This window comes from Dipodomys ordii, unplaced genomic scaffold (assembly GCF_000151885.1).
Source record: "Dipodomys ordii isolate 6190 unplaced genomic scaffold, Dord_2.0 Scaffold120, whole genome shotgun sequence".
NCBI lineage: Eukaryota > Metazoa > Chordata > Mammalia > Rodentia > Heteromyidae > Dipodomys > Dipodomys ordii.
The window spans coordinates 1925912-1950229 of NW_012267336.1; the positions used below are offsets into that span (position 1 = coordinate 1925912).

The 24318-nt window shown below is 41.5% G+C and overlaps 1 protein-coding gene and 1 pseudogene across 1 annotated transcript in view; both read right to left on the reverse strand.

Moving 5' to 3' along the window:
* The window catches only part of Rnf8 (ring finger protein 8, E3 ubiquitin protein ligase), a 31936-nt gene that overhangs the window by 7210 nt on the left and 408 nt on the right, over window positions 1–24318 (reverse strand). Inside the window, exons 2-6 of the mRNA XM_013029649.1 lie at window positions 14359–14487; window positions 10941–11678; window positions 8796–8855; window positions 5374–5463; window positions 3559–3666 (exon numbers count right to left, since the gene is read on the reverse strand). Of these exons, the coding sequence (XP_012885103.1) occupies window positions 3559–3666; window positions 5374–5463; window positions 8796–8855; window positions 10941–11678; window positions 14359–14487 (1125 nt within the window). The remainder of the gene's footprint in view (window positions 1–3558; window positions 3667–5373; window positions 5464–8795; window positions 8856–10940; window positions 11679–14358; window positions 14488–24318) is intronic.
* On the reverse strand, window positions 15125–16869 carry LOC105995718 (annotated as a pseudogene).

Below are 24318 nucleotides of genomic sequence, written 5' to 3' on the forward strand. Positions count from 1 at the left end.
TGGGAGTTGTGGAGATTGAAGGGAAGGGATGATAAGGGAAAAACAAAGGAGGAGGCAACAATGCTTGATAAGAAATGTACTCATTACTTGTTCATGTGATTGTAATCCCTTTGTACAATATTTTCACAATAAAAACTTATTTTAAAAAAAGGAAGATTCATTTCTTCCTTTCTCAAAGGTTACAGACATAATTGTTGCAGACTGGAAGGTATAGATCAGACCCCAGCTAGGCTGATTTGTTTGTTTTATGCTGCCTATTACTAATGTGGATTAGTCACCTGGCAAAAAATGTAAATGGATATAAGTAGAATGTGTGAATGTATGAATGTACAACTATATCACTAAGTCTCTTATAAACAACAAATTTGCTGCCATTGTGGTTCATCTCTGTAATTCTAGCTACTCAAAAGCCTGAGGATCACAGTTCAAAGCCAGCTGAGCAAAAATTCCATGAGATACTCATTTCCAACTAACCAGTAAAAAGCCAGAAGTGGAGCTACAGCTCAAGCACTAAAGTGCCAGCCTTGAGCGAAAAAGCTAAGGGACAGAGCCCAAACCCTAAGTTTAAGCCCCAGGACTGGCACAAAACAAAACAAAAATCTATAAAAATCTATGTTCTAATGCTAACTTGTTATATTCATTTCAATAAAAATGATGTTCTAAGGGGATCCATATACTAAAACAGTCAATAAACAGAACTGGAAGATTGTAAGTTAGGTTAACTGGAACTATATACTGAATTGCGCATCAGTCTGGACTACAGAGTGAAACCCTATTTCAAAGGCAACAGAAGACAGTGCCAGTGGCTCACACCTGTCATCCTAGCTACTCAGGAGGCTGAGATCCAAGGATCATGGTTCAAAGCCAGTCCAAGCAAGAAAGTCTGTAAGACTCTTATCTCCAATTAACCACCAGAAAAACCAGAAGTGGTGCTGTGGCTCAAGTGCAGAACATGAGCCTTGAGGAGCTCAGGGACAGGGCCCAGGCCCAGAGTTCAAGCCCCATGACTGACAAAAAAAAAAAAAAATCAACAGTAGCAGTGGGAAGAAGAGGAGGTATGGTAGTAGACACTAGATACCACTGGTCCCAACTACTCAAGAGATGAAAAGACTCAAACTATAGTAGCAAAAGGACTGAAAAAAATGGCTCAACTGGTACAAAAAGACTGGGAAAACAGCTTAATAGTAGAGAGTTTGACTATGAAGTATGAGGTCCTTAGTTCAATCCCACGTTCATCTCTCTGAGGATGAGGATGATGATGAAGAAGAATATAAATGACCAATAAATAAGCTGGATAAAAAAAGAACTAGAACATGTTTTTGGGGGTGAGTAAAAGCAGGCACAGGAATGGAGGGAGGAAGAGTGAGCAAATGTAGTCACTATATTCAATGTACATTATGTTAAAAACTATGACGCTGGGTGCTGGTGGCTCATGCCTGTAATCCTAGCTAGACAGGAGGCTGAGATCTGAGGATTGTGATTTGAAACTCTGGCAAAAAAGTCTGTAAGACTCTTTTTTATTTTGGTTGGTGGTGGGGCCTGAACTGTGGGCCTGAACGCTGTCCCTCAGCTCTTCAACTCAAGGTGAACGCTCTACCACTTGAGATACAGCACCGCTTCTGGCTTTTTCTGCTTATGTGGTGCTGAGGAATCGAACCCATGTCCTCATGCATGGAAGGCAAGCACTCTACCACTGAGCCACCTTCCCAGCCCTGTTAATCTCCAATTAACAACCAGGAAACCAGAAGAGGTGCTGTGGCTCAAAGTGGTAGAGCACTAGCTTTGAGCAAAAAAGCTAAGGTACAGTACCCAGGCCCTTAGTTCAAGCCCTACAACAGACAGAAAAAGAACTATCTAATGAGGTTAGGGACAGGAGGGGAAGAATGGAGGAGAACAAAGGAAGAAGTAACACTGACCAAAAGGCACTATATTTACTCATAACCCTGATTTATGAATTGTAACCCCTATTAACAACTACTTAATAATATATATATATATATATATATATTTTTTTTTTTTTTTTTTTCAGTTGTGGGGCCTGAACTCTGGGCCTGGGCGCTGTCCTTCAGTTCTTCAGCTCAAGGCTAGCACTCTACCACTTGAACCTCAGCCCCGCTTCCAGCTTTTTCTGCTTATGTGGTGCTGAGGAATCGAACCGAGAGTCTCATGCATGCCAGGCAAGCACTCTACCACTGAGCCACCTTCCCAGCCCCCCAAAATTTTTTTTAAAGAATTAAAAACTTTAATATGTCACTAACAGTGCCTGAATCCCTATGTAATTTTGCCATGAAAAGAGAAAAAGAAGGAAGTCTGTATTTAAGAGTCTCTTCTTTGTATTGGTCAGATTTCTGCCAGAGTCTTTTCTGATCTAGGAAAACAAACCATTTTCTTTGTTACGCTTGTTTATGTTCATTTTCTAAGTAAAACTTATTATGAGGCTCAAAAGTCCTCATTCCTATTAGGATAACAGCAAAACAGAAATCATGTTTCTTCAAATGTTAAATCTATAAAGTTAGAAAACAAAGGTATTATTTTCCATATGAGATAAACTCATAAATAGGACTAAAACTTGTCTGATTAAAATGAAGCACTTTTTTTTTTTTGTGCTACTGGGGTTTGAACTCAGGTCTTTGCTTTTGCTTGGAAGGGGCTCCACCACTTAAGTCATGCCCCTGGCCTCTAAGGCTGTCTATGAGAAATAAAGTAGAACAGGACAGGCAACACAAGGCCAAGTACACTGAGTTTCTTCTCCACCACAGGGAATCAGCTGACTAGAAACTGTGGGAAACGACGACCTGAAGTCAAAGTGGATCCAGGACAAAGAAACAGGTCTACTGGAGGGAGATTTTTCAAAAGGTTAATAGACCCGGTCTCCCTAAAGACTGCCAGAGAAAAGGAAGCATTGTGTGTATGCATTTTCCTTTTCTAAGGAATCTGAAAAGACTGCCATTTAACAGCCTGAGTTCAATACTTCTAGTCTAACATGAACTGGTCACAAATGGTAGAAATTTATGAAAAGTAAATGAGCTGGAACAAAAAATATGACAGGATGGCAAATGGTAGGCTAGGACAGAGATGTTTCCATTTCAAAAGCAGCCTTGCAGTCCCTGAAATATATGTAGCTTTTCTCCTGAGTTCCCAAAGTGACCACAAATCAATGACATTTAGCACTCTGTTGAAAGGGCTGCACTACAAGCTACTCTTGGCATTGTGCCCACTCTGAATAAAGAAAGAATGGCTTTATTGGGCAGCTTTGTTCTGATAGTTCAAAATCCTAATACTATGTATCCCTATTTCCTTTCCACCACCCAACAAGAAGGGGTTTATTGAAGTTTAAATGTTAATTGTGCTAAAAAAAAAAATCAAGAAAGAAAGGGACAATCAAGAGAAAGAAGACTACAAAACCTAATGAGAAGAAGCCATTCTGAAATCAAAATAGCTAAAAACTCCTGGAATAAAAATCTCAAAACTATTTCCCTGTAGTAGCAACCTGAAAAGCCCCTGCAAACCCCTCAAGGCTGGCAAAGCTTGAGGGGTGAACTGCTGTTTCACACTCACCTCAATAAAGTATTCTGAGCAAATAATGCACTGGAGCTCGTTCTCTAGCACGTCATTCACGTGGTTAAGGACTTCCTCCTTCTGGGCTAGCACCTTATCCTTCTCCTCCTGCAAAGACACACAATGCCACTGTCATTTGAGAAAACTGACGAGAACGCAGATCAGTGCAGGGAGTGAGGTTAATTATCTGGAATAGGATTCAGAAAGAGTTTAAATTAAAAATTCATTCTGGTGCAGCAACAGAGAATGAAATACTTTTCCCAGGGGTTAGTTTCTCAAGAATTGCTTTCTAATACAGACACTAACTTCCTTCTTTCCTTCTCCCACTTGCTGCAGCCTAAACCTCTGGAACCTTACTTGAATTGGATCGTTCTTTTGTGTGTTTGCAGGCTTTTTGTGTTTATTTTTTTAATTTACTAAATGTATGTTAGTTGGGGGAAGTAATATCATTATTACATTTCTACACATGTATAATGCACTATATGATGGTTTTAAGAGTGGACTGGTGGCTGGGTGCTGGTGGCTCATGCCTGTAGCTACTAGTTACTAGCTACTCAGGAGGCTGAGATCTGAGAATTTTTTGGTTTGAAGCCAACCTGGGCAGAAAAGTCTGTGAGACTTTTGTTTTGTTTTGTTTTGTTTTTTTTGGGTCCAGTCGTGGGGCCTGAACTCTGGGCCTGGGCACTGTCCCTCAGCTCTTCAGCTGAAGGCTAGCGCTCTACCACTTGAGCCACAATGCCACTTCCGGCTTTTTTGTTTTTGCTTATGTGGTGCTGAGGAATCGAACCCAGGGCCTCAGGCATGCAAGGCAAGCACTTTAACCACTGAGCCACCTTCCCAGCCCAAGTCTGTGAGACTTTTATCTCAATAAAGTACCCAGAAAAAGCTGAGAGTGGCACTGTGGATTAAGTGGTAGAGCACTAGCCTTGAGCAAAAAGGAGCCTTAGGGACAGTGCCCAGGTCCTGAGCTCAAACTGAAGGACCAGGAAAAAAAAAAAGTCCCCTCATCCTTTCTGTAATCAGTACCGGGAGTCATCACATGGTACCCTCAAAGTATATACAAATTGTATGATTATTAGCTATTAGTTAAAAAAAACAACAGCAACTGAGTGGCTCAAGTGGTAGAATGCTAGCCTTGAGCAAAACAAGTTCAGGGACAGTGTCCAGGACCTGAGTTTAAGCCCCGAATGCAACAAAACAAAACAAAACAATAAAGGAACTTGCTGTCAATATCTGAAAAATGGTAGTTTCACTTACACTAGAAATGATTTTTCTTGCCATAGGAAAGTTATGTGAACACTGCTGGGCCTAAACTTCCAGATGCCAACAACTGATTGAGTAGACAAGAGCCGCCTTGTGATGCCTCCTGAGTAAAGATGGGGAAGCACCGCAACCTCACTGTCCTGCACCAAGCCACAGGCTCATTCATACTACTGCTTTCCATTCATAACACCACATCTATTGATGTGGTGAGAGGAATTATATAAGTACGTCACAACGAACCATTATTTTTGACTGACACTCCACAGTCTGCATCAGTGACACACCCTGAAGGAGCATTCACCACACCAAAGACTAGAATGCTGGAGCCAGTGTCTTGTTTTCAGCATTTAGTTTCTGGACAAGGGAAAAGAAACAGATCTTGCCCTACAGGCAGAACCTTCTATAAGCCTGAATAATTTTATAGCTTATTTCCCCAGAGGCAAGGAGCAGCCATAATCTCTCTCTTCGTTCACCATAGCAACCCAGGCACTGTCAAAAATGCTGAGCTGCATATACTAACCAAAGTCTACACCTCTATTCTCTTTGTCATACCTTGGTCTGCTCCAATTCTTTGTTCTTGGCTTGAATGATTGTTTCAAAGTCCTTCTTGCTGCGATTGAGCTCTTCCATTAGAGCCTGATGCTGTAGAAATAAAGCAGATACACACTCAGGATGAGCTACCCAGGATCCTTCCTTTCAGCCACACACATCTCCTTCCTCCCCCTAACTCAGTGATTTTGGTTGAGGGATCAAATGAATTGTCAAATTCAAAATAACATCTTTTATTCAGGATATCCCACAGAAGGGGATTGGGAGGGAGGCTATCAAATCTTCTAGTCCCTAACCCAATCTCCATGGCCAACAAATCAATGGAAGAACTTTTACTGCTTTTACAGAGTCTGATTGTGTATGTTTGGCTTGAGGCCCAGGAATGTGCATTTTATTAAAAAATGATCTAGGTGATACTAGAAGCCAGAGCTTAAAAATCAATAACAGTGCTGGGTACTGGTGGTTCACACCTGTAATCCTAGCTACTCAGGAGGCTGAGATCTGAGGATCGCCGTTCAAAGCCAGCCCAGGCAGGAAAGTCCATGAGACTTACCTCAAATAAACCACTAGAAACCTGGAAGTGGCGGTGTGGTTCAATGGTAGAGTGCTAGCCTTGAGCTGAAGACTTCAGGGTGCCCAAGCCCAGAATTCAAGCCCCATGACCAAAAAAAAAAAGTGAAGAGCTATGACTCAGCACCCAGGCCCTGAGTTCAAGCCCTTCAAACAACAAGAAAAAAAAAAAAGAAGAAAGAAAAACATAACCTTTAACCTATTCATTCTACAAATCACATACCTCATGTTCATAAGGCAATACTGCCTGAACCTGGCCAAAGTCTTCTGGAAGCTAGCATGCCTAGAAGCCAACAGCTGAGTCACACAATTAGCTGCTTATCCCAAATGTCAAGAAATTCCACATCTATGAAATATAATTAATAGGCTGGGTGTGTGGCTCAGTGGTTAATCACATGCTTAGTATGCATGAGATCCTGAGTCCCATCCCCAGCATAAAAGGGAGGGAAAGAGGAAAAGATAGGAGAGAAGGAAGGAAGGAAGGTAGGAAGGAAATTTGTTAGTTCCTTCATATACAAGAATAGAATGTACTTTAGAATCTTTCCTTAAATCCTTTTTAAAAGGTAGAATAAAGGTTGTTTCTGGAAAGATAGTCAAGAAACAAAATTTTAAATGTGTGGTCTCTCAGAAGGCCTGAGTCTTCTGACTAATTAGATCTATGCTCCTTAACTTTCTTACCTATAAGATAGGAAAACAAGTGTATCTCCTACCACAGTGTTGCTAAGAAAATAACATTTCCAGGCTGGACATGGTGGCTGGCACCTGTAATGCTAGCTACTCAGGACACAAAGATAGGGAAGCCCAGTTCAAGGCCAGCCCAGGCAAAAAAGTTAGCAAGATTTTATCTCAATCAATAAAAGCTGGGTTTGGAGCCGGTCACTGGTGGCTCACACCTTTAATCCTAGCTATTCAGGAGGATGAGATCTGAAGATCTTGGTTCAAAGCCAGTCTGGATAAGAAAATCCATGGGACTCTTATCTCCAATTAACCACCAGAAAACCAGAAGTGGTGCTGTGGCTCAAGAGCTCGGGGACAGTGCCCAGAGTTTAAGCCCCACAACAGACAAAAAAAAAAAAAGCTGGGCATGGTAGTGTACATCTGTCATCCCAGCTATGCAGGAAGCATAAATAGGAGATCTTTAGGCCAGCCCAAAGCATAAATGATAGACTCTACCCCCAAAATAAAATAAATATAAAAGAGTTAGGAGCATGGCTCAGGTGAAAAGGTGCCTGCCTAGAAAATACAAGGCTGAGTCAATCTGCCAAAAAAAAAAAAAGGAAAGAAAGAGAAAAGCATAACAGGTATGGAAAAACATTCAGAATTGTTTTAAAGTTCTATGGAAATGCAAGGTTTTCTATCAGTGTGGTAAAAAATAACTTCAAAGGAACCTGCAGGGTAGAACAAAAACCAACCATTGCTTCAGTTAAGAGTAACATGTCCCCCTAACATGATCATACAAAACCAGGGTCTAAAGCATCACAATTCAGCTAGGTGACTTCAAGGCTAAGCATCCATAATGTGTGTTCTCCCGTCTGCTCAGAACATGTGTGTACTTTGTACAGACAGGGAACTCAACAATCCCTCAGGGAATCTCAGGGAGCAGAGCCTTATTCTTTTCTAGTCAACTTCAAACCTGCATCTCAATAGTAATCTTAACATATTCCAAATGGGAAATATACTTCTTTCCCACCCTATAAAGTAAAACAACCTTGGAAAAATACCGAAACACTCAATTAACTTTTACCTAATTTTTTCTAAAACTATTTGTGGACCCCTCAAGGAAGTCAAGGAAGCACTCTGTCACAATACCATATAATTATTAGTACTATAAGGTATAGAAATAATAAATGAATATAAGGAAAAATTCCCATGGTTACTTTTTTCAAGGAGATTTGAGCTATCCCCTTAACCTCTTGACAAAATTTACATCAAACTATTAGTTACAATATATAAAGGACAGAATATGAAGCAGCTTTAAAAATATATACTTCTATGTGTAAAATAAGTAACTAATATAAATGAATAACTGGACACTGGTGGCTTACTCCTGTAATCCTAGCTACTCAAAAGAATGAGATATGAGGATCAAGGTTCAAAGCTAGCCCAAGCAGAAAAGTCTGTGAAACTCTTATCTCCAATTAACCAGCAAGTAGCTAGAAGCAGAAATGGGGCTCAAATGGTAGAGTGCCAGCCTGGAGCAAAATACCAAGCAAGACCATGCAGCCCTGAGTTCAAGCCTCAGGACAGGCACACACACACAAAAAAAAAAGTAAAATGAACCAGTTAAGTGAACTAAATTACAAGTAATCTTTTAGGAGAATTTTATTCCTGTGAGATTACACTACAGTCAAATTGGTGTGTTTTGTGGTTAAACTGCACGATCTCAACCTGACTTAAAAGGCTTTAATAGGAACATTCTCGAAATATTTCTATATGTCCTAGTTCAGAGATAGACTTAGACGCCCTTGCAGGCCCTGAGGACCAAGCCATGGCTCTCACTTCCCCTCTGCTGTACTCACTATTCTAGAAGTAGAGGCCCCTCTCCAGAGTCTCTATTACTACAGGGTTGGGTTTTTTGTTGTTGTTTTTTTGTGGTTGTTTTTTTTCCCCATCACTACCAGAGCAACTTATGCCCAGATGAAGACGTTAAGTTTTCATGCTGAGATCTGGCATATATGTGAGGCTCCAAATCTCCAGCCTGATGGTGAGAACAGCTGCCACCTGCTCTGTTTGCAGACTGGAGATGCTGCAGACGTGTGGGCTAAAAGGCAGAGGCAACGAGTGATCATATGATGCCTGGCTAGCCCCCTCTTACAAACCACTACTGTCTCTGAAAAGTGGAACAAGGAAATTACCTCTTGCAGAGCCTGGGCCAGCTGTTGCTTCAGGTCCTCTTCTTGCTTTTTCTCCAAACCCTGCAAAGTCAAAAAGAAAATGAAGGTTTCCCTCTAAGAGGGGGAACAAAACCCAGCAGCTACCAGAGCAGACCAGCTAGGGTAAGGAGCATCTGGAAACACCAGGGGGCAGGGAGCACGTGGAAGCCACCCTCCCCCGCTTATTTCAAGCTGTTGGCAGTCAAGGATTCAAGCTGTTTATCTGCTCAAATATTGCACTCCTTAGAACTGTCAGCTCGAAGCCACCACTTGGATGGTTCTGGAAAAACTACAGACTTGCAGTTCAAACCTTCTTCATTGGCTAACGAAATGACATACAAAGGATGCAAACAACTCTAGAGCCACTAAAGCCTTAAATGAAGACACAATTTCTCATGCTGGTGCTATTAAGAACTTCCAAGTTTCTTCTCTCAGTCTGGTCACCCCGTCTCCACTCTGAGTCTTTTCCAGTTTTAGCCTCTAAGCTGCTCCTCCTCCCTCCGGTCTTAGCTTCTGATATACTTCCTCTGCCAGCCCCTCCAATGCCTTTCACATCATTAAATCCTATGTTTGGCTGCTTCCACAACAACCTCTGGGCTCTTCCTTCTTTAAAAATTACTATTTAATATGCCAACTTAAAAATGTTGTCTACTTTAATGACTGAAATCTATTCTTCCATTATATTATGTGTATAATACATCTTCTCAACAAGGTAAAACATTTCACAGTAAAAAGATAACACCACAACAAACTATTTGGCTGGGCACTGGTGACTCATGCCCATAAATCTAGCTACTCAGGAGGCTGAGATCTGAGGATCGAGGTATATAAGCTAGTCTAGGCAGCAAAGTCTCTGATACTCTTATATCTCCAAAAAATGATGGAAATGGGGCTGTGGGTCAAGTGGTAGAGCACTAGCCTTGAGCAAAAAAGCTAAGGGACAGCACCTAGGCCCTGAGCTCAAGCCCCAGTACTGGTACATTTGTGTGCACACACACAATACAGAGAGAAAGGGAGAGAGAGGGAGAGAAAGAGAATATTTTCTCTGGAGAAGGTATGATACACTAATTAGGAAGAGATTATTACCCTCCATTAATTTCAAGAAGTCACCAGGGCTGGATGAGGAAAAAGGGATACACATGCAGCCAGGGTATATCCTTAAAAGACACTTAATCCATGGCCTTTGTTAATCCTACCTGCTCAAAGTCATAGCAGATTAAGAATGAAATTTATAAATTGTTCAGCAATAAGCCAACATTGCTTCTGGTTGTTCCTTGCCCTGAGCAACCCAAACAAAAGATAAAGGCTTTTTCACTTCAGTTGTGATTGGTCCTTCTTAGTTCTAAGTCATTCAACATTACCTGAACAACTGGGTGGGACTAACTTGGTTCTGGCCATATGGGAACTGACATTTTGAGTAGGGACAGGATGAGCTCCAACCTAAAGCTATGTGCTTGAGCTTGCCATTTAAGCAAATGACTTAGGAATGAGAACGTATTTGATCTTATTTTGACATCACTAAGACAGTTAATTCCTGTTTTACCTTCCTATATTAAAGGAAGGCTGTTAGTTTCTCACTCTGCCCAACAGAGTAGTGAGGTTCCTGTCCCTTTGCATGGGGGATTGCATGTAACAAAAGCTTTTCCAGCTTTCCACCTCCTATATTAGCTAGGGTAAACTAATCGTAACAGCTAACACACTGTCAGGCACAAGGGCATATTAGCCATCTGATCTACACCTCTTTGGGGGTAAGGTATTTGCCTTTGACCACATAGCAAAGACAGAAGTCAGGAAGACAACTATGGGCTTCACTGGAATGTAGTGTGACTTTGTGGCATCCTCATTGTCTCCCTGAATTGACCTTGGGTCTGAGACACCTCGGCTTTCTATTGTAATGACATAATCCTTACGTCCTAGCTGGCTTTCAATTACTTACCCCATCATGTCACTCCAAGATGAGATCACTGCAGCCTAGGCTCCTGATCTCATCAGTGAGTTGAATTCTTAACCCTTTCCTCAACCTCTTTAAAAATCTATTCTCATTCCTAGTGCTCAGCATTTGGTCCCTAGCCAAAAACAGCACTGGCCAGAGGCATGCAAGGCACCTGCCCTCCCTGGATGGTATACCTGGAGATACTGTTCCTCTTCCTGCAAGGTCTTCTCTAGTTGCTCCACTCTGGCCTGCTGCTTAGCCTGCTCTGCACACAGCTGGGACTGTAAATCCTGCAGCTCCTGTTCCATTTTCACAATTTTCTTCAGGTTCTCCTTCTGGGACTGCTTTTTCACATTCAAAACAGCTACTTGTTTTTCTTGCATCTGTGTTTTCAGCTTCAAAATCCTGGACATATTCATTTTAAACAGCTCTAAGTTGCTCTGAGATATGGAAGAGTTGGAGGCTTTCTGCTTCTTATGATGAAGCTCTTTGCCTTTTTGAGGGCCAGGGCAATGATGAGCTCCTGTGGTCTTACTTGCTTCAAGAGAAGTCAAGTTAGGACATGAATATTCCAAGGGTTGAGTTGTCACTTCACTCTTCCTATGTGACTTCATTAGCTGACCAGGTTCACAAGACACTTTGCTGATTTTAGATTTCAAATTTGAAGGGCCTTCAGCTCCAAGACCCTCTAATTCATCTAAACTAAATCTCCTTTTAGTTCTCAAGACTTTGTTTTTTTCCATCATCTGGTCATTCTTTGGGGCAAGACAGGGATAGATCTTCTCCCAGTCCTCTTCAGTAACTTCATATTCATACTCTGCATTCTCTTTATTCTCCAGAGGCACTCCAAGCTGGATGTGGTCTCCCTCCTGGATGAAATAAACCCGCAGTGGTTGCAGACGTTCTCTGTTCAGCCAAACACCATTCAGACTCTAGAGAAAGAGAGACAAACTAAGCTGCCTGATTTTCCTCTACCTAGTGGAATTGCTTTCCTGCTGCTGAAAACCACTCTGCCTTTTCTATAGGAAAAGCCCTGAGAATAAACATAGCAGCATTTGTCAAACAGTGCTTTGGCTTTTCACCCTTATTTCACATTCAGGCCTCTACAGCGAACTGCCTGTATAAGCAAGAATCACCATATTACTAGGGGAGAAATTCCTCAAATATATGCAACAGCACTAAAGAGAATTGAAATTGAATTGCTCCTATTAATCTAAACTGAAGACAATAGCCCAAAACTGGAAGGAAAACAAAAAACAAAACAACTTCTATTAGTGAAAAAAATTAGTATCTAATTGTGAAGTCCATGAGGTAAGCTGGGTCAGTAAAGTTATTCAAGTACTGTCTCTGTATGTGTTCCTTAATATATTCCAGTGTGCACAAACCCAAAAATGGGTACCCATGCTTTGTAGTGGGATTAGGTAGGTGGACCTTGATCTAAGTAATACCACCAGAGGTCCACAGATATTATATCATAGTAGTTAAGACTGGAGCTCTGTACTTAGCCTTGAGCTCACTGCCCAAATGCAACACCGTGGCTTTATTAGCTGTATGCCCTTTAGCAATTTATCTTCTCTGTGCTTCAATTCTATCTATGAGACCTACACCTCACAGAACAGTGGTAACACATGTGCTAACACATGTAAACACATAGCATAGTGACTCACATATAATAAATGTTTAACACTCACTGATTCTGAAGAAGTCCTAGTGTAGGGGTTAAAAAAGCAAGGGATGCAGTTTCAATAAGTGGGTAGTAGACTAAGGAAGTGTGATAGAGCCGGTGAGGTTGATCAGGATACATTGTATACAAATGTAGAAATCTCACAATGAAACCCTCCCTGTAGAACTAATGCTAATAAAAAATAGGCAATCAAGTACACAAATTGCAAATATACTAGGTAAATAACCACAAAGTGAACGTATCAATGTATCTATCATGAATTTTGTTTTTTCTCCTAAAGTTTACATAGGGCAGGCCCTAGTGGCTCACAGTTGTAATCCTCAGATTGAGATCTGAGGATCACAGTTAGCCCCAACAGAAAAGTTGGTGAGACTCACCTCCAATTAACCATCAAAAAGCCAGAAGTGGAGCTGTGGCACAATTGGTAGAACCCTAGCCTTGAGTGAAAAAGCCAAGATATTACCTAGGCCCATGTGACTAGAATTTGAACTCGGGCCTCCAGTTCTCTTGGTTTACTTGCTCAGCTGGTCCTCTATTATTTGAACCATGTTTCTAGCCCAACTTCTTACTAATTACTTTGGAGGAGCATAGCAGACTTTTCTGACTGAATTGACTTCTAACTGTGATCCTCAAGTATCAGCCTTCTAATAGGCTAGAATTACAATAGCACCTGGTTCCCTTGTGCTTTTCATTTGAATTTCTGCCCTGATCATTAATGAGAATGAACAATTTTTCGGGGACATGGAACTGTTTTGTTTTGTTTTGGTTTTGGGTTTTTTTGCCAGTCCTAGGGCAAACTCAAGCCCTTGGTGCTATCCTTGAGCCTCTTTGTGCTCAAGGCTAGCACTCTACCACTTAAGCCACTTCTGGCTTTTTCTGAATAGTCTATTGGAGATAAGAGTCTAATAGACTTTTCTGCCTGGGCTAGCTTTGAATTGCAATCCTCATATCTCAGCCTCCTGAGTAGCTACAGACGTGAGCCACTGGCAACGTTTTTTCATACTCTTGATAAATGCCCATCTTTTACTCATTTTGAAAACTGGGTCATATCTTGACATACATATACATACATACATATATATATATATATATATATATATATATATATGTCCTTCATCAGGTATATGTGTAGCAAACACTCTGGTTTGCTTTCATTCTCTTAATGGCATCTTCTGAAGACTGGACAGAATTGAAGGACAGCCTCCCTCCTTCTAACAGATATTTTAAAATCCTGGCCAGTAGAGCAGTAAAGCAGTAAAGTATAAAATGGTATGTAAACATTTCAGACTTTCTAAACTTTACTATTTATATTAGAATTCCTCTCACTTCATAGCTGATATTTTCATTACATTCCCAGTGCTTGCATAAATAAATGCATGATAGTATTCTCAGTCTCTGGGTTTTGTATACTGTTTTAATTCCTGTAGTATATTCTCCATCAGACAACACACAAGTTTGTTTAAAGAAAACCCTTTTATTCAAAATTAATTGTCTTCATGGTTAGGGAGTAGGGAGACTTAGGAGCTAAGTGCAGTCAAGTTCACTTTCTCTACCATTCCCTTGTCCCCTGAGGCACAGATGTCTTTCCAAAGCTTCATCTGATTTCTAGGGTCTCTGGACCTTCAATTCAAAAAAGACAACTCCCCCAAGAACTTGGTCCAGTTTTTTGAATAGGACTTATGGCCCAATTCAGATGTTCCCTTCATAGTTCCAATTCATTCATCACCAACTCATTCAACCCATGTCATTCAAAATTACTGATGTAATTTTGCCTCTAGCAGCACACAGAAGTTGTACAGAAAGAAAATGAAGCTACAAGGAAAAACATGAAAGTTTTCAGTTTTATACAATGAATTATCTATGCAAAACAAAGTAATATCAAAATACATAAAATGTCAAAGTCATTAGGCATCTATGCATGCTCATACCTTGTTGTCCTTAATTGTCCACTGGCCCTCAGGGTTTTGTTTCAAAATACAGTGGTTTCGAGAAATCATCAGTGGACAGACTTTTGATACTAGCTGGTATGTGACACCAAATCCTCGTCCTATCGTCACCTAGAAGACAACAATGTAAGGAGAGACGATCAGTCACTGTGTCGAAAAGGGTGTTCTCCTTTAGTCTGATCAACCAGTAGAGTACGTGATTGTGACTCAGGAAAACAGATTCCTAGGGAATCCAAACAGTTCCCCTGCCACGAAAGCCATTAAGTAGAAAAAGGCAAGAAGGTGCGATAAGAAGAGAGCCGAAAGGAGTGAATTGTGGACTCTGGGTATTCAGGGCCAACCAGGTTCAATCATAGAGTGATGAATGCCCAAGAGTGGAATGGCTGGGTCACAGAGAAGTTCTGTGTTTAGGTGTTTTTTTGTTTTACATCGTCTGTTCTCACATCAGGTTTGTAAAAACGGAGCCAGATGGCACTTGCATTTCTAAAGGCCTTTTTTTTTAGCTGTGGTTTCTCTTCCAGGACAGAGTTTCCAGGTGTGAGAGAACAACCAGAGGCTCATCTTGATGCTGGGCAGTTGGCCAGCAGAGTCACTGATTTGCTAGGACACTTTTGACAGACACATTATCTATAAGATTTCACATTGGGTCCCCCCCCCAACCTTTTTTTAAGTAAGTATGCTCTCAGTTTCTCATTCATATTTTTCTTTGAATATATTGCACAATATCTGATTATTTAAAAAGGGGTTTTTAGATTCTCCTTCCCCTTAGGAGGTGATAATGTATATTATTTTCCAAAAGAGGTAAGTGGTTGTCTGTATAGCCATACTCAAAAGGAACAGAATGGACAGAAAGCAAATTATCTTGACCATAAATTTTCCAATTCCATGTAGCACGCCTGTTGAAAAGATTCCTCCAACAATACTGCAGTCTTACAAAAAACTGCCAGAAGGCATAAGCTCCTCAGCAACAGTCACCATGAGAGAGTGGAGATTATATTTCATGAAGATCCCAGAAATTCCATGGCTACCTGCAGTTGATGATACACTCCCTTTCTGTGACAGAAAACTGATGTGTTTCTGATGAAATTTTGTATGTTTGGAGTTTTCTTGGCAGATTGGAACATCTGGTTATGATCTATAGCAATTTTTTTTGTTCCATTCAGAGGACTAATAATTCCTGAACAACCTTTCCAAAAGGCAGGTGATCTATTCTGTGAGAAAAGTTGTAGGAGTCATGGTTGACCAGTGCTGCCAAGCGTGCATGCCCACAAGGATGTGGAACTGCTTTACCCATAGTTACATGAAAATTCCCTGTTACTTTATTAATGTTGAGATGGCTGCAGATTCTGCACGTGTCTGTAGACTATGACAAGTCACCTTCCCTGGGTGGAAGCGCTACAGATAAGCTTTAAAAAGGACTTTTGAGGGGCGGGGGAGGCTGGGAAGAGATGGGAAGGGGAAACAATGGAGGAGCTACAATGCTTGATAAGAAATGTACTCATTATCTTGCCCATGTAATTGTAACCCCTCTGTACAGTATTTTCACAATAAAAAAAAAAGAAACAACAAAAAAAGGACTTTTGAATATCACATCCTGAGAGAATACTCCTTTTTTTTCTTTCTTTTTTTTTTTTTTTTTGTCGGTCATGGGGCTTAAATTCTCTGGACGCTTCCCTCAGCTCTTCAGCTCAAGGAGAGCACGCTCTACCACTTGAGCCACAGCACCACTTCCAGTTTTCTGAGTGGTTTATTGGAGATAAGAGTCTCATGGCGGGGCTGGGAAGGTGGCTCAGTGGTAGAGCGCTTGCCTTGCATGCATGAGGCCCTGGGTTCGATTCCTCAGCACCACATAAGCAAAAAGAAAAAAGCCGGAAGTGGCGCTGCGGCTCAAGTGGTAGAGCACTAGCTGAAGAGCTTAGGGACAGTGCCCAGGCCCAGAGTTCAGGCCCCACGACTGGAAAAAAAAAAAGATAATAATAATAAAAAAAAGAGTCCCATGGCCTTTCCTGCCCGGGCTCACTTTGAACTGCGATCCTCAGATCTCAGCCTCCAGAGTGGTTAGCACTACAGGCTTGAGCCACCGACGCCTGGCCAGGAATACTCTTCTTGTAGCCTACTCTACATCAGCGGCAGCATCCTTTGCCACTCTTTTTGCTGTGTGAAAGTTCTAATATAACTGGTTCACAAATAAGATTATCTGCAGAAACAACCATTGCTTCTGCTAAATCTAATACATCTGCTCCAACATCTAGAAAAAAAATCTTTTTCTACTTCATATTCACACTTCACCCAAGTATCTTGATATACTGAGAATTCCATTATTGTTAGCAATAATGGCTAGTAATAAAGGCTATCAAAGAAACTACCCCCACTCGCTGAGGTCTCTACATAGCTTTTGGGAACCTTCAGAAAGGCATCCAAGTCTTTCACCAAACAATGTTTCTTTGTTTGTTTTTCCAATTCATCTTCAGGAAAACTTTCCTCTTCCTTCATATAGTCATGCTTGTGGTATGGCCCCAGCTGACTGACATGTTTCAGAGGAGCCCGAGTCACTGTGTTTTTAGTCTTTTGAGGAACCTCCAAACTGCCTTCCAGAGTGATTGTACTGCCCAGCGCCGGTGGCTCACGCCTGTAATCCTAGCTACTCAGGAGGCTGAGATCTGAGGTTCAAGGTTCAAAGCCAGCCCAGGCAGGAAAGTCCATGAGACACTTATCTCTAATAAACCACCAGAAAACCATAAGAGGCGCTGTGGCTCAAGCGGTAGAGCACTGGCCTTGAGCTGAAGAGTGCAGGGACAGCACCCAAGCCCAGAGTTCAAGCCCCATGACCAACAAAAACAAAAACAAAAAAAACAAACAAAAAAGAACCCAGAGTGATTGTACTAGTTTAAATTCCCACCAACAGTGCAGTTTTTCCCACATCCCTGACAGCATTTGTTTTTTGAATTCTTGATGGTGGTCAATCTAATCAGGGCAAATGGAATCTCAAAGTTGTTCTGCTGGGGGCTGGGAAGGTGGCTCAGTGGTAGAGTGCTTGCCTTGCATGCATGAGGCCCTGGGTTCTATTCCTGAGCACCACATAAGCAAAAAGAAAAAAGCCGGAAGTGGCACTGTGGCTCAAGCGTAGAGCGCTAGCCTTGAGCTGAAGAGCTGAGGGACAGTGCCCAGGCCCACAGTTCAGGCCCCATGACCGGACCCACCCCCCCAAAAAAAAAAGTTGTTTTGCTTTACATTTTCTTTATGGCCAGGGATGTTGAGCATTTCCTCATGTATTCGCTTGCCATTTTTACTTCTGAGATGTCTCTCTTTAGGTTTATTGTCCATTTGTTGGTTTGTTAGATTTTTGGTTAATATTTTTTGAGTTCCTTGTATATTTTGGATATTAGGCCTTTGTTGGATGTATTGTTGGAAAAGATCTTCTCCCAGTCTTTTAGCTATCTTTCTGGTCTAGTGACTATGTCCTTTGCTGTGCAGAAACTTTTTATTTTGATGTAATTCATTTGTCAAGTCTCTCTCCTATTTGATGTACTCCTTTTCAAAAAGTTCTTGCCTGTGCTTATAAGTTTAAATGTTTCTCCTACTTCATCTTGCAATAGTTTCAATGTTTCAGGTCTTACATTGAGGTTATCTTTTTTGGCTCCCTTGTCAAATTTCTAAGTCTTCTGGTTGGTTCCATCAATCTTCAGGCCTATCTTTGTGCCAGTACCAAACTGTTTTTGTTGTTTTAGAGCTGTGGTACAGCTTAAAGTCTGGGATTAGGATACCACCAGCATTGCATTTTTTGCGTAGAATTGCTACTGGAGATCTTTTGTTCTTCCACATGAATTTTTGGATTGTTTTCTCTATCTTGGTGAAGAAAGTCATTGTGATTTTGATGGGTATTGTGTTAAATGTGTAGATCACCTTTGGCAGTATGGACATTTTCATATTAGTTCTACATATCCATGAACATAGGAGGTCTTTCCAGTTCCTGATGTGATCTCTGAATTCTTTCTTCAGGTTTTTATACTTTTCACTATAGAGGTCTTTTGTTTCCTTGGTTAGGTTTATTCCTTTTTTTCTGTTTTTTTTTAAGGCTATTACAAATAGAACCGTTTTCCTGATTTCTCTCTAATTGTACATTGTTGTAATACAGAAAAGCTACGATTTTTGTATCCTACAACTTTGCCAATACTCTAGGAAGGTATAGTACAATGTGTATAACTGGAAATCTCAACACCAGAACTTAATTTCCCATGGGAACTGCATACCAAAAACATCAATCAATCATTGAGAATTGTTTCCATTAACTTTGATCAGCTTGGGTCTACAGTCTCTCAGGTCCTTTAGATATAGGATCAAGTTGTCTACAAATAGGAATACTTTGACTTCTTATCTATCTATGCAAATCCCCATTATGTCTTTCTTTTGCCCTATTGGTCTGGGTAGGCATTTCAGAGATATAGTGAAAAGGAGAATGGACATCCTTGTTCCTGATTTTAGAGAACATGGTATTTTACCATTTAGTCATATATAGCTCCCCTCCCCACCCCCGCTTTTTTTTTCTTTGTCAGTCATGGGGCTTGAACTCAGGGCCTGGACCCTGTCCCTGAGCTTTTTTGCCTAAGGCTAGTGTTCTACCACTTTAAGACAAGATTCTCACAGACTTTCTTGCCCAGGCTAGCAGGAACCACAATCCTCATACCTCAGCTTCCTGAGTAGCTAGGATTCCAGGTGTGAGCCACCAGCTAGATATAGCCACCTGGCTTGATATAATCTTTTTATATTGATATGTGCCTTATATTCCTAGCTTATCCAGAGCTTTTACCATAAATGGATGTTGGATTCTATCAAAGGCTTTTTCTGAATCTATTGAGATAATGTGATTCTTTTCTTTGGCTCTATTAATGTAGTACATTGATTTAATATTATTTTTGTCGGTTGTGGAGGCTGAACTCTGGGCTTGGGCACTGTCCTTCAGCTCTTCAGCTCAAGGCTAGCGCTCTACCACTTGAGCCACAGCACCACTTGCAGTTTTTCTGCTGATGTGTACTGAGGAATCAAACCCAGGGCCTCATGCATGCAAGGCAAGCACTCTTTACCACTAAGCCACCTTCCCAGCCCTATTATTTATTGATTTATACATGATTTATTGATTTATATATATTAAATCAGTCTTGCATCTCTGGGATAAAACCCGTTTGATCATCATATATACTTTCTTTTGATTAGTTGTTGAATTCTATTGGCAAGTATTTTATTAAGGAGCTTTGTCTCTATGGTTGACAGAGAAATTGATCAACAGTTCTCTTTTTTCATTAGGTCCCTACCCAATAAAATATAATGAAATATAATGCTGGCTTCATAAAATGTGTTTGGTAGTGATCCTTCTATTTCTATTTCATGGAAAAGTTCAGTGAGTACTGGTATTAGTTCATATTTAAAGCTCTTACAGAATTCAGCTGTGAATCCATCAGGTCCTAGACTTTTCCTTGTTGGAAGACTATTAACTTCCTTCATCATATTTCTTGATATGGATCTGTTTAAGTGGTTTATATTTTCTTGGTTCATCTTAGACAGCTTTTATGTCTCTAGGAATTTATCCATTTTGGCTAGATTTTCCGTCTTATTTGAGAATAGGTTTTGGAAATAATTTCTAATTATCTTTTGGATTTCTTGGATATTTGTTGTGATGTTACCTTGGTTGTTTCTACTTTTGTTGATCTGAGTGTCTTTTTTCCTTTCTTTTTTGTCAATATAACTACGGGTTTATCAATTTTATTAATTTCTTCAAAGAACCAGCTTTTGTCTCATTGATTCTATGTACAGTTCTTTTTTTAGTTCTCAAATTCAATTATTTCTTCCCTAGTTTATTATTTAGGTGGGAAGTTGGGAACTAGATTATTAGAGCTGGAAAATATGGAGGAACAGCTAGGAACTCTTTCAATTCATTTCCCTTTAAAATGCTGTGGTGACTACCTCCACTAAAATTCTCAGTCTGAAGTCTTTCCAGTCCTTTGATAGTTTGCCAGAATTTGAACTAATTCTAGAAATTCCTCTGAATATATATATATATATATATATATATATATATATATCCTATAAAATGGAGTATTTAGGACTGTGGTATAGTTCAGTGGTAGGAGGTATATTTAAGAACTGTCACCCCTATTTATTAAGAATTTCCATCTGGTAGATTTCTAAGAGAGAAAGTATTCCATATTCCATTTTACTGGTTGAGGAGAAATTGCTAGACTGCCATTAGGGAAAACAGTACAGAAGAAACAGAAGAGTACCTTTTTCTGAGATTGCCTCCAATGGCTTTTGAATCCAAAAGAAGAAAACATTCATTTAGAAACATTCATCTTTTCCTTCACTGTACAGTCTTAGAACTTACCTAGACTGATATTTCACTAATGCTACAGTTAAGAGTACAATGTGCATTACTGGAAATCTCAACACTAGAACTTAATTCCCCATGGGAACTGCACACCAAAAAAATCAACCAGTCATTGAGAATTGTTTCCATTAGCCAAGTTTTGCACGCCTTTGAACACACAGACATTATCAACCTAGAGATAATCTTGTTCCTTCCACTTTTGTTTAAGGATACTGAAGATCCCTTTTGTCTTGGGCCCTTGTTTCCTAGATGACCTGCGCATACTCTAGAATTATCCTTTTCCCCTTTTCTTTTTTTTTTTTGGGGTCCGGTCATGGGGCCTGAACTCTGGGCTTGGGCACTGTCCCTCAGCTCTTCAGCTCACGGCTAGCACTCTACCACTTGGGCCACAGCGCCACTTCCAACTTTTTTTCCTTTTTGCTTAAGTGGTACTGAGGAATCAAACCCAGGGCCTCAGGCATGCAAGGCAAGCGCTCCACCACTGAGCCACCTTCCCAGCCCCATCCTTTCCCTTTTGCCAACCTTCTTAGGAAGAACCCTTCATGAAGACCAAATACAAGAGCAAACAACTGAGGATTCCTTTTTATCCGGATGTGGAGTTTCTGCTACTTTCTTCCACAGAAATAAACTTTTCCTTATTAAAAAAAAAAAGACAAGGAAAAAGATGATACTATGACTTTTCTTCATTGGGCTGGGAAGTAGCTAATTTTTTTTTTTTTTGCACAACTCTGGATTGGATTAAGAAATTTAGGGTGAGGGGCTGGGAAGGTGGCTCAGTGGTAGAGCGCTTGCCTGGCAAGCCTGAGGCCCTGGGTTCGATTCCTCAGCACCATACAAGCAAAAAGAAAAAAGCCGGAAGTGGTGCTGTGGCTCAAGTGGTAGAGCGCTAGCCTTGAGCTGAAGAGCTGAGGAACAGCGCCCAGGTCCAGAGTTCAGGCCCCACAACCGGACCCCCCCCCAAAAAAAAGAAATTTAGGGTGAAGGGAAAATGGGAGAAAAACAAGTGAGGGGGTAACAATATTCGACAAGAAATGTACTCAATACCTTACATATGTAACTGTAAGCCCTCTGCACATCACCCTGACAATAAAATTAAATTTAAAAAAAAATGAAATTTAAAGACACCAATCCAGCCAGGGGAAGGATTCTCTTCAACATTTTACTCTTATCTACAAGATTTGTGGCTTAAAAGGGCAACAGAAAGGCAAGGGTCTGACTTGACTGCACACCTACCCAAATCTTGTGCAACATCTGGATATATATGGTTATGTAAGAGTTTAATGCACTTGCAGGGATTGGATTAAGTTATGTAGGCAAAACAAGTTATACACAAAAATAAGTAACACTTTATAGCTTCTGATTTTGTAACATTTAAAGCTGTATCTGAATTCCTCCTTGATTTGAGGAACTGCTTCACTGTATAAATCCCCCTTCCTCGCTCAAACCATAAATTCCATCCAGTACAAATTCTACTATTTATCTCTAAGTACACCAAACAATATGTATAGTCAATAAATTTTTAGGAGATTGTAAATTCAGACTATAAAGTTTACTTTAAAAATCCAACAAAGGCCGGTGCCAGTGGCTCACAACTGTAATCCTAGCTACTCAGGTGGCTGAGATCTGAGGATCATGGTTCAAAGCCAGCTAAGGCAGGAAAGTCTGTGAGACTCTTATCTCCAAGTAACCACCAGAAAACCGAGGTGGTGTTGTGGCTCGAATGACAGAGTGCTAGCCTTGAGCTGAAGAGCTCAGGGACAGCACCCAGGGTGCCCAGGATGAGAGTTCAAGCCCCATCACCAACCCTCCCCCCCAAAAAAATCCAACGAAATACATAATAAAAGCCTTGTGAAAACTGAAGCCTTTTATTGCTTCAGTTATTTTTCAAATAGGATCTCAGGAAGGCTTGGATCAGATCCTCCTCTTATATGGCCTCTGTATAGAGTTGCACTGCCACACCTCGGTTGTTGCTTGATATAGTCTCGCTCTTTTGCTTAGGCTGGCCTGGGTCAATAAGCCTCTTAATCCTTCTGGCCTCCAACAGTGATCCTCTCAATCCCCATCTCCAAATTGGCTGGGATTCTAGATGTGAACTACCGACCTGGCAAAATAATTCGTTCACTTCTAACATAATGGGCAACACAAACCTCCCATACAAAATATTTCCAAAACCCAAATGGTTCCCCACCACAATTGTCCACACTGCTCTTTCCAGCCAGTCTAACTGCAATTGTTTCCCAACCGCCCTGCTCTTGGGTTCTTAGATGCAACACACTAGTCCTAGTTGTCTTTCTCTGCTGCAAACAGGCTTCACCTTTCCTTTTCCCACTTTTTACTAACTTCGCAAGTATCTGGGATCAGGTGGCTCAGGCCTCCTCTAATCTTAGGTACTCGGCATGCTGCGCATTTGGAACCCAACCTGGGCCTGGAAACACACAGAGAGAGAGAGAGAGAGAGAGAGAGAGAGAGAGAAGTGGAGCTGTGGTTGAACTGATAGAGCCTTAGCCTGGAGCAAAAGAGCTGAGGGACAGGGCCCTGAGTATTATTAGCACCAATAGTAACACATAACAAAAAACCCAGGTGCCAGCAGCTCACACCTGCAAATCCTACAGGAAAGTCTGTGAGACTCTTTTAAGGAGAGAGAAAGAGAAAGAGAGAGAGAAAAAAAGAAAGAAAAAAAAAAAGCTGGACGTGGAGCTGTGGCTCACTCACACTAGCTCTGAGCAAAACAGTTCAGGGACAGGACCCAGGACGGACGGGGACACACACACACACACAATCAAAACCAAAACAGTTCAGGGACAGGACCCAGGCCCTGAGTTCAAGCGTCAACACACACACACACACACACACCCTGAGTTCAAGCGTCATCACACACACACACACACACACTGAGTTCAAGCGCCATCACTCACACACACACACACACACACACACACAAAATCAAAACCAAAACAGTTCGGGGACAGGACCCAGGCCCTGAGTTCAAGCGTCATCACACACACACCCTGAGTTCAAGCGTCATCATACACACACACACACACACAATCAAAACCAAAACAGTTCGGGGACAGGACCCAGGCCCTGAGTTCAAGCGTCAACACACACACACACACACACACACACACCCTGAGTTCAAGCGTCATCACACACACACACACACACACCCTGAGTTCAAGCGTCATCACACACACACACACACACACCCTGAGTTCAAGCATCAACACACACACACACACACACACACACACACCATCAAAACCAAAAACGTTCCCGGCTCAACGGCATTAGCAAGCGCTATAAGCAGGCCTGTGGCCCTCATGAGGAGGACACTCAGGGGAAGCGTCCGACCTCTAGACCCACAAGTTCAAAACAAAGTTGACCAGGCCAGGCCCTGGGCGGGCCTTTGGAGGCCTGTCCGCCCTCCCTCCACCCCCACCCCGCCCCACAGGCCGTGGGAAGCTGGGTCGCAGTGAGGCCTAGGGAGACCAGCCCCCGGCCGCCTCGCCTCGTCCCGCGCCCGCGGTCCCGGCCCCCTTCCCGGGGCGGGGCCTGACCCAGGC